General features: G+C 37.2%; 1 protein-coding gene across 1 annotated transcript in view; it reads left to right on the top strand.

The window, feature by feature from the left end:
• Window positions 1-932, top strand: part of LOC107695877 (nuclear receptor-interacting protein 2-like) — a 25412-nt gene extending 24480 nt beyond the window's left edge. Inside the window, exon 6 of the mRNA XM_016495958.1 lies at window positions 339-932. Coding sequence (XP_016351444.1) covers window positions 339-458 — 120 coding nt within the window. The 3' untranslated portion in view covers window positions 459-932. The remainder of the gene's footprint in view (window positions 1-338) is intronic.
• Window positions 933-11245: the final 10313 nt, after the last annotated feature.

Raw genomic sequence — 11245 nt, 5'->3', positions numbered from 1 at the left:
CAGACAGACCGAACGAACGACAGACAGAGATAGATAGATAGATAGACAGACAGACAGACAGAGAGAGATAGATAGATAGATAGATAGATAGATAGATAGATAGATAGATAGATAGATAGAGCAACATGCAGGCAGATAGATAGACAGACAGACAGACAGATAGATAGAGCAACAGATAGACAGATAGATAGATAGATAGACAGACAGACAGAGCAACAGATAGACAGATAGATAGAGCAACAGACAGACAGATATAGATAGATAGATAGATAGATAGATAGATAGAATAACTGATATAATACACCGGATGTGATGCAGTGATCTGCTCTCTCTTGCAGTGCTGTGTGGACCTGAACTCCAGAGTGCTCCGGCTCCACAGCACAGAGCAGGAGCTTCCCTTCCTGGATCCACCTGCTTGCAGCCAGTGCCATCACCATGACAACAACAAAAACATGTGACCTCAGACCTACGTGCCCAACAGCCGCCATGACCGTACCCATGTAATCAGAGAGGAAGTCGCCAGAAGGACACCTGCATCTGGACTGTAGTGTTCCCTTGTGCCAGATCAACTAGACAGGCCTCTCCTCTCTCATCTTTTCTTCTTTATTCTTCGTTGTTTGTTTCTGTGCTATTACAGAAATCTGCCAACTATGATTTTATATTATTATTTGCTGTGCTGAATTAGTTTTGATTAAATGTAATAAAGCTCAGGAGGAGGAAGATTGTGTTCTGACATTTTAAAATTGCCTTCATCGAAATGAAAAATGGGGTACACAGCTAATCCTTAAGAAACTGAACTGCTAGAAGATTGATGAGTAATATTCTCTAACTTGTGATTTTAATTACAATCAAAGTAAATTATATTCTTATACATTAATGTAACAGAGAGTCTCCTACACAATCACCAAACCTGATTTTATACTTTTAAATGTAAAAAAAAAAAAAAAAAATCAGCAAGTTTCTTTTGCAAAAACCTCAAATTTAGCTAGAAATCTCTCGTCCGAAACTGCCTTTTACTAACGAAGCCTGTGTTTTCGAACCTCATTTCCCTTTAGAAAGCCAACTCTGCCCTTAGATGATAAGAAGGACTTCAGCCAGCCCAATCAAATGTTAATTGAGCCCTTGGGCTGCAATCTCGCTCAATGACCCCCAAACCAAGCAAAACACTTCATCTGCATGATTTTATAGACTTCCCCCTAGTATTTTTCTGTTTTTGGTGTGTAGGACTGAGTAAATGCAATGATTGTCACCTGCAAGTGTTTTCTTTTAGAATGGTTGAATTCTCTTTATCTAGAAACCCTGTTCTATTGTTGCTCAAGTCTGTCCTCATCATAACCAGAGGCATTTTCTCCACCGCCCACACGTTGCTTATTGTTCTGTTTGTTTGTTTATGAAGCACAACTACGACTGTCTTAGTACAGCCAAAAGCTCCAACTAAAATGCCAGCCGATGACCTAAAGGGTATCCAAGTCGCACACAAACTCACCCTAAACGGTGTGGATAATTCAATTGTTGGCACACAATGCTCCTTTCAGTGAAGGACATCCATATATTTGCTGATTTTATGTTCTTCTCTTTCTTTCTATGCTGTGTGAGGGCCAACTGTACGAAAAAAAGTTTATTTTTGGTGTTTTTTTTTTGTTTCCTTTTCTCTGAACAGTATTTTCTCTGCCTAAACAAAATAAATATGTATTCTGGCTATGAAGGTCTCTGCTCGTCCTCAATGCACTTGCTCTACTGCTGGCAAAAACAGTGAAAACACAGTGCTGTTCCTCAATCTTGCACTTGAAGGTTCCACACAGAGGTTCACGTGGCTGTAATGTTGGGTTGCCCGGGGCAGTAAATGGGCTATTTTAAGCTTCTTTCATCTGATGATGGAGGGAAACGATGTTCCCACAACCATACAGAGCCACATGGGATGACATAATTGACCCTCTGCTAAGGGCAGGCTGCTCCTGTTCCAACCAGCATGAAGACTGAAAACATAGCCCAAAATTGCTCTATTTATCACAGTCTAAAAAACATCAAATCCACCCATTCTTTTAAAAAGCAATGGGACGATACTCTAATATATTAATATATAATATTTAGAAATTTACATTATATATATATATTTCTTAATAAAATTAACTTCTCTCTCTCTCTCTCTCTCTCTCTATATATATATATCATAAAATATATAAAATTATATTTAAATTATATTATAATAAAAATGTCCATGTTTTGCAAAGTACAGGCCACAGTAAAATCTCACCATTTCACTCTTCATAATTCTATATTAAACCTTAAATACGTTCTAACTGAAATATTTTTTTCTGCTATAATGTAACAAGCCATTCAGGATGGGTAAAATAATATCAGCCAATGGTGTCACAGCATCCATGTTACACTTTTTACAATCAGACCGGTGTAGCAAGTCCATCCCTATGTTATTTTCCGCCAAAATTTTGTTTCGTTCAGATATATGTCTACTAAATGGCTTTTTGTGGAGAAAAAGGATGAAATTCAAAATCAAATCACTTTATAAGCACATTTGCTACAGCACAACAAGACAGCAGTGATGTATAAGACTCGGTTCATCTGTTCATGACCAATTCGCACGCTGTGCCCCATGATGTCTTTCTGTCACATCCAGTGATGACTTCATAATGAAAGCAAATCCTGTCAAGTCTCAGTGCCACAGAAGAGGGGGGGGGGGGGTCTGTGGCGTTTTCTTCTGACTCAGTGAACATGCCACATCCTGTCACCGTTGTAAAAGACACGTCTTATCGTACAGGCGCACTAAAAAGGTGCGGATTTACAGAACTGCAGTGTAACCACTGACACGTTTGCAAAATTTACAACAGAGTATCTGGTGTTTATGCAAACATACATATTGCCTATAATATTGTTTGCATAACAGTCAAAATAAATGAAATGAATGAAACTCTAGTAAAATGCAAACATGCATAACATTTACTACTGGTTATCCCAATACAACTATAATACAATCTACTTAAAATATAATGAATATTAAATAAAAATATAATTTTTTTACTTATAAATGTTTGTCTATATATGTTTATAAGTTTAGTACATATAATCACTACTGCAATAATATATTACTATAATATTTAAAAATGTAATTATAAATATATACATACATATATATATATATATATATATATATATATATACACATTTTTTTTTTTTAAATAAATATATCGAAAGATCAAAAGTGACAGTAAAGACATCTATGATGTTACAAAAATATTATAATAACAATTAATTATGCATAATTACATGCAAGTAACCCTAAACCAAACCCTAATCCTAACCCTGCCCATATGGAAAGTACATGTAGTTAATTCATATTACTCAATACTTAAATGTATATGTACAATGTAACAAGGACAACTTAAAATAAAGTGTAAGCCAAAATTCTTGTGTACCACCCTAAAAGGAATCAAACTTTAGTAACATGTTGATTTATTCACTGAATCAACAGACAAGATACTTTTTGTATGGCTGTTATTTCAAATGTAAACAGGAAATTCCATAGGGAATGCAGCAGATGTATGAGACTAAGAGGCAGGGAATGAGCTTCCTTACAGCACACAGGTGGGGTCAGGGGTCAAGCTTTGATTGACACCTTGATAGAAAATCACAGAAATAAACAGAACAGTGCCAACCCCTTCTCAACACCAATCCCATCCGCCTCGAGTGTGCAGGTGGAAAGAGAAGCATTGATTAGAGGAAAAGACTCGCATGTACGGCATGCTGGACACCAGATTTGCAAGTCCAGCATGAAGCGAAGGCGGAATAAGAAGGAAAGGGCATCTTCCTGTCCATAATGAACACCGCTAAGAGATTGGAGTTTTCACAGAATCACAGCGGAAGGATCACAGCGGTGTTTAATATCAAGATCTAATGAGCTTTGCACTTCTAACGGCACAAGCGACGGAGGAACGCATTAAACAGCAACCCCGCTTCCAGCGGGATAAACATAGGGGCTTATTAAAACTGCCATTCGTGTTTCCATCGACAGGAGCGCCTCTGAGGGGGCTGATGAGATGATAGAATGAGGGACTATTAGGACCAGCGCTAGAGGAGTTAAGTGTCCATTAAGAAAATGGCAGGAAACGGAGAATGAAGAGGCTGGCGTGTGGAGCCTCTTGAAGATATCGCCTCGCTGTCAATCAAGTCTCGCACGGATGCAAGGAAGGAAGACAACACACTGGCATTAGTTACAGGGATTTGGAGAGGCATAATCTTTCATGATTCACTCCCTTCCCACCATGATCAGAAGTGACTGGGTTAGAAGAGGCCAGCGGTATTCGCAGAGGGCTCTTCTATTGCACATAAAGAGGATATATTATTATGAAATGGGTTTATGGAAGATAAACACATTTAAAGTAAATGACCCTGATGTGAACAAAATAAGAATATGAGGGTTAAGACAAGATGACTTTGGACCACTTTTCCAAAGCTGATATCATGCAAGACGCACTTGATTAACATAATCCTGGGTTATCTGGTTTCATTTTTCTGGGTAGATTTTATGAGGTTAATAACAAGAACAGCACGTGAGCAGCAAGTAACATGTTTTAGTAAGTGCTTGTTCATTTGTACCAATAATCTTCACCTCTTCTGTGGCTCTCAAATCAAATACTGTATAATGCAGGTTTGACGGCATTATTATTAGTTACACGAACCAGTGATATTTGTTTGATGTTTAATGATGATACTGATGTCCAACCTGAAGAATAAGCTTGATTTGAGCATAATTTGATTTGAGAGATGCAGCAGAAGTAACAATAAGTGACTTATCTGGGGTTTTTTTCACTGAAATGTCTGTCTACTCCTCGCACAAAGCTTTGGTATGGCTTCAGAATACCTGTAAAATAGAGCAAACCCTGTGACTAAGACCTCACAATTATAAATAGAATGGTTTTATGATGATGGGTTACTATTTGTCTAATTCAGAGTTCATAAGTTTTGATAATGCCAGTGTTTTTACTCCAGACTACATGATCCTTCAGAAATCAGTCCAATCTGCTTATTTCGTGCTCAAGAAATGTCTTATTATTATCAAAGTTTAAAACAGTTGTGCTGTTTAATATTTTGGTCACACTTTATTTTAAGGTCTAATACTCGCTATTAACAAACCATTAACTATGACTCTGGCCTCAGTAAACTCCTAATTTGCTGCTTATTAATAGTAAGTAAGGTAGTTGTTAATTGTAGGTATTGGGTAGGATTAGGGATGTAGAATATGGTCATGCAGAATATGTGCTTTATAAGTACTAATAAACAGCCAATATGTTAATAATAGGCATGTTAATAAGCAACTAGTAGATAGTGAGAATTGGTCCCTATATTAAAGTGTTACCAATATTTTTGTGGAAACCATGATGACTAGAATAGAATTTGAGATTGATGAATAGAATTTAAAATAGTAATCTTTTGTAACAGTATAAATGTCTTTACTGTCATTTTTGATCAATTCAAATGCCCTTGCTGAACAAAAGTATTTTCAAACAGTAGTGTATACACACTTTCAGTTAAAGGGGTCATCGGACGCCCATTTTCCACATACTTTAGTTAAAATTTCTCAATGGTAGTGTAAAAAACACCCTTTTTACCCTGTCAAAATCAGCTTTGTTTTCAGCACGCGGTTCTAGTCCATGTTGCTTTAAATGCTAATGAGCTCTGCTGACCCCGCCCCTCTCTTCCATGGGTGACGAGCCGTTCTCATGATACTGTTTACTTTAGCTACGGAACTTGCTAACTAGCACGTTATTAGGAAAGGCGATTTGCAAAGATTCATAAAAAACCCTTATACTCACTTCTACTGTAGATGAAGCTGGATCACGAATGATTCGCGCGAATATAGACGCATTTAAGCAGATCGGGGGTGGATGTGTACACACTTCCAACACACATTTATGTTCAAACAACAACAAAAGTGAATTTTGCATCCGATGACCCCTTTAATTCTACATTGGCAATATAAACCCAAAAATGAAAGAGCCCATTTGCATTCCTCATTACATTTCAAGTAGATAAAACTGTAATAAATGAGCATGTGCATGCCGATCAGTCATACGACGCAGCAAAATTTAAATGATGTACAATCAATTACATAACATGAGTCACATTCAAGCACCACAGACAGTAGACGTTCATTGATGCAATTAACCTTGATGTATTACAAACGGCATCAGCATGAACACAAACACATGAAGACACACTCGCACCTACACAAGTCCTTTTTAGTATGTGCAGATAGGCCAACGGGCCTCTGGAGAGCTTGGCTCCTGGCTGTCAGTTGCCATAGTCTCCAACTCAGCTGACAACCCTGGACTGCTTCCTCTAGCTATAACCAAATCTGCCACACCATTCTGGAGACCAGTGAGAAGAAAGCACACCTCTTTTTTACTCTTTTCCAGGAGCTTCCCCAGGTGCATTCATTTCATCTTCGCAAAATAGTCTTCTCAGACCCCTTTTGGCCCACTCAAACGGTTTTGAAATGAAAGCAAATTGTGCTGTGCCCTGAAAAATTGAAAAGATGTGTACGTGGCACAAGAGTCTCTTGAACCTCTGTGGTGGAATTCACATAAAAAAACTTTCAAAAGAACAGCATCTGGCACAGTCTGAGGGGTTTTGACTACATTTTCCGAAGGAAAAAAAAAGGGTACAAAAGATGTTATTATGGCAGCACCTTTCAAAAGGTACTAATATGCTCCATTTAGGTATTAATATTTACACTTTAGTTACTAATACGTACCTTTAAGGTATCAGTATGCACCCTTTAGGGTAAATAAGGTACAAAAGTTTAACTTTTGAAAAGGTACAGCACAAGTGACAGCTTTTGTACCTTTTTTTCTGAAAGTGAATATGACGTTGAGATTATTGGTATTTGCCAATATTATTATACTTTGTCACATACAGACATTACATATAGGCTAATTCTGTTTTTTAGTTGCGTATGTTGTGAATTAGTCAAACTATATGAGAATACATAGCGACATTTGAACACTGCAACATAATTCGATCTGCCGGAATTTTGTTAGACCTAATCAAACAAAAATGTGTAATATGAATCAAAATAATAATTGAACATTTGTGTAGGATATAGGCTAAGCTAACATGCTAATTTGAACATTTGTATACATTATATGCCAACAGGCTAATTTGAACATTTATAGGCCAAGCTAACAGACTTATTTATCTATTCGCGTAGGGTATTGTCTAAGCTAAAATGCTAATTTGAACAATAGTGTGGGGGTACAGCTAAGCTAAGTGTCTAAATTCAATATCTGCAAAGTGCACTATAGGCTAAGCTAACAGGCTAATTTGACCAATTATATAAGGTATGGGCTAAGCTAAAATGGTAATTTGAATGTTTGTGAGGGGTCTAGCTAAGCTAAAGCATTTGTGAAGAGTATAGGCTAAGATAACAGGCTAATTTGACCAATTATATAAGGTATGGGCTAAGCTAAAATGGTAATTTGAATGTTTGTGAGGGGTCTAGCTAAGCTAAAGCATTTGTGAAGAGTATAGGCTAAGATAACAGGCTAATTTGACCAATTATATAAGGTATGGGCTAAGCTAAAATGTTAATTTTGAACGTTTGTGAGGGGTCTAGCTAAGCTAAAACATTTGTGAAGAGTATAGGCTAAGCTAACAGGCTAATTTAAACATCTGCATATGCTATAGGCTTAGCTAACATGCGGTTAACCAGGAAAACCAAAGCTAACTAAAAAAAATAAACAACAAAAAATGAGAAAGTTTGTAAATGTATTTAATAATGTTTTATTTATTTTAATTTCACTACCGTGTTAGTTAATTACTGTTCTTTGTAAATTTAAAATGTACATCAGACATTTTTTCAGACATTGAATAGAGAGCACCCAATAAAGCATTAATTCAATGACACCATTTTTCCTGGCACTTATCCGTAAATATAGGGTTGAGCAGATGATCGCTGGTTTGAATGGTGCATTCTGGGAATTTATGGGAAATGTTTTACTGCACTGGAATGATTTTGACAACGAAACATTCCTAGAAAAGGTCAACTCCCTGGGAAGTGCATTTGGGATTAAGACACACCCATAGACGTTATAAAGGATTCTCAGTGTAAATTACAGGAATTCTTTGCTTTTCTTTGCGCAAATACACAATCATTAACACCTGAAACCTCTAATAAACTCAGACACACACACACACAGACACACTGCTGAAGCCTGCAGCACAAACAAACTCAACCAACTTTCATATTTTGGCCGAGGAGACTCCCATGGGTGGTCTGTTCCCAGGGTCAGCTATCAGCTGGCACCACATCAGCTTGTTTTTTGCCCAATGTTTTCTTACAGCTGGGCAATGAGTTCAGTTCACACAGAATTAATCAAACACACCTCCCATTTAGAATTCACGATGACAGTTTCCATACTAAAAACGAAAAACTATCAATAACACACAGCCAAAGCCACCACGGACTTCACGTCACAAAATGCCACTAAATTCACAGTGTGACCCTCAGGAGTAGGTTTCTCTGATGGCTACTGTGCCCATATATGGTAAAACAGGAAGTAGCTTTGCCATTCCAGTCTTTTTCCTACTCTGCACTTTCAAGGGAAACTCCTTTTGTGCATGGCTTTTTTAGGTGGCTGAAACCAAACTAAATTCCAGTCCCTGAACTGCTGTTATATTTCTCAGAATAGATTAACAATAGTAGACAGTTAGTATCTTTAGATACACACACCATTAGATGAGATGCACACCTTAATTTCTTCCTTACTAAAAAAGTTTTATATAGTTTTGCTCAAAATTATTCATACCCTTGGTAAATATGATCAAAGAAGGCTGTGAAAATAAATCCGCATTGTTTATCCACTTGATTGTTCATTCAAAAATGTAAAAAAAATCTAACCTTTAATTAAAGTTGAAAAAAAATCACATTATGAAATAAGTATTTTTCTCTAATACAGTAAGAGGAAGTGTGTCTATATCGTCCTAATGCACGGTGAAGAGGAGAGTATCTTTAGATACACACACCATTAGATGAGATGCACACCTTAATTTCTTCCTTACTAAAAAAGTTTTATATAGTTTTGCTCAAAATTATTCATACCCTTGGTAAATATGATCAAAGAAGGCTGTGAAAATAAATCCGCATTGTTTATCCACTTGATTGTTCATTCAAAAATGTAAAAAAAATCTAACCTTTAATTAAAGTTTAAAAAAAATCACATTATGAAATAAGTATTTTTCTCTAATACAGTAAGAGGACGTGTGTCTATATCGTCCTAATCCACGGTGAAGAGGAGAGTTTGAGTGGCCAAAGACTCCAAGGATCACAGCTGAAGAATTGCAGAAAATAGTCTTTGGGTCAGAAAGCCTCACAAAAAAAACAACAAAAAAAACCAATGTTCTTTGGGAGGGTTTCAAGAAAAAACTAGAAAAGAAAACACTCATCCAAAAACAAACTCCAGCATATTTATTTGCTGGACACGACTGGAGCTTTAAACGGGACTGGGTTCAATGGTGAGATGAAACAAAATGGGCCATGGTTGGATCTTCCAACAGGACAATGATCCAAAAACAAGATCAAAATCAAAACCAAAATGGGTCACTGAGAATAAAAGCAAGCTTCTGCCCTGGCCAACCCAGTTCCCTGATCTGAACCCTATAGAAAATTATCCTAGGGCCCAGGAGATCCAGGAGTGAAATGGAATGGGATTGCAGAGATGAGTATCAATAGCCTTTATTTATTTTGTGATTTATGCATTAATTTTTTTTTTATTCATTTTTTTTTTGTCGGTTCTTTAGGGAACCTCTTTTTGGTGTGGGAGGTGTGACGACCCTGAGTGTTCTCCTTACCTGCTGGTGGCAGACTGTGGGAGTTTTGTGTCACTCCCCCAAGTTAATTAATCAATTAATGATAATTAGGGGTGTAGACTATATAGGGACTTGAGATTGTTCATTGAGGTTAGCACTCCTGGAGGGATAGTTCTCCCAGGAGCAGCTCTTGACCAGAATGTGACATTGCTCTGATTTATATGATCTTTTTATACTTTAGGATTTTGTTACTGTTATTTTGTTGTTATTTCTTTTGTTTCTTTCTCACATTTTGTTTGTTCTGTGTTAGCTCAACTCTTGTTGTACCAAAAATGTCTTCGGTAGTCGAAGATTTCTTCGCGTTTCCTTCAGAAATATTACTGGAGAGATGCACAAAGGAAGAATTGGTGCAGATTGCAGAGCGTTTTAGAGTGGAGTTAACGAGTAATGACAAGAAACTTAAAGAAACTCTGATGAACACTGTGAGAAGTGCACTTTATGAGCGGGGTGTTTTAGAGGTAAGAGCTGACATTATTAACCCTGAGGAGTCTTTAACGTCTCCTCTTTTTGATACTGACAGAAATGTAAAGTTTAGAGAGATGTCTTTTCAAGAAAAGCAGCTACGTATTGATGTGGAAAAGCTTCGTGCTGAACGTGACGCTTGTGCTTTGAAAGAGAGAGTTAGAGAGAGCTGTTGAGGTAAAGAAATTACAACAGTTTGAGATGCGAAAATTGGAGTTGCAGTTTGAAAAAGGGGAAGAAAGGCAGTTTCAGTTGAGGAAAATACTTGAGTTAATGACTGCGAAAACTGTTGAAACTCCACTGTCTGTATCATCTAATGAATCAGTCTCTGCGGCACCTGGTTTTGATGTTTTTAAAAACATTAGAATGGTACCGCCGTTTTCTGAGAGGGAGGTAGAGAAATATTTTTCTCATTTTGAACGTGTCGCTGAGTCGCTGAAATGGCCCAGAGAATTTTGGACATTATTGCTGCAATGTGTGTTAACAGGGAGAGCACAGGAAGTTTATTCAGCGCTGACTGTTGAGCAAAGCGGTGATTACGAAATTGTTAAATCCGCACTATTGCAAGCATATGAATTGGCACCTGAGGCATATCGTCAGCGATTTAGAAGTTTTTTCAAATTTGAGAAGTGCACTTATCTTGAATTTGCTAGAGAAAAAGAAAACATGTTTGATCGTTGGTGTACCTCGATGAAAGTAACCACTAGGGAACAGCTTAGAGAACTGATTCTTTTGGAAGAATTTAAACATTGCGTACCGAATGGTGTCGCTATGTATTTAAATGAGCATAAAGTGAGTAAATTGTCGGATGCTGCTCTCATGGCCGATGAATTTGTTCTTACTCATAGGGGTTCGACTAGCCATTTAAATGATTTGCATAGACCTAAGATGAGTGTCTTTG

Source organism: Sinocyclocheilus anshuiensis, unplaced genomic scaffold, assembly GCF_001515605.1.
Source record: "Sinocyclocheilus anshuiensis isolate Anshui unplaced genomic scaffold, SAMN03320099.WGS_v1.1 scaffold538, whole genome shotgun sequence".
In the NCBI taxonomy this organism is placed as follows: domain Eukaryota; kingdom Metazoa; phylum Chordata; class Actinopteri; order Cypriniformes; family Cyprinidae; genus Sinocyclocheilus; species Sinocyclocheilus anshuiensis.
Note: the sequence above shows the minus strand (reverse complement) of the source record. Positions and strands in the feature narration are given on the sequence as shown.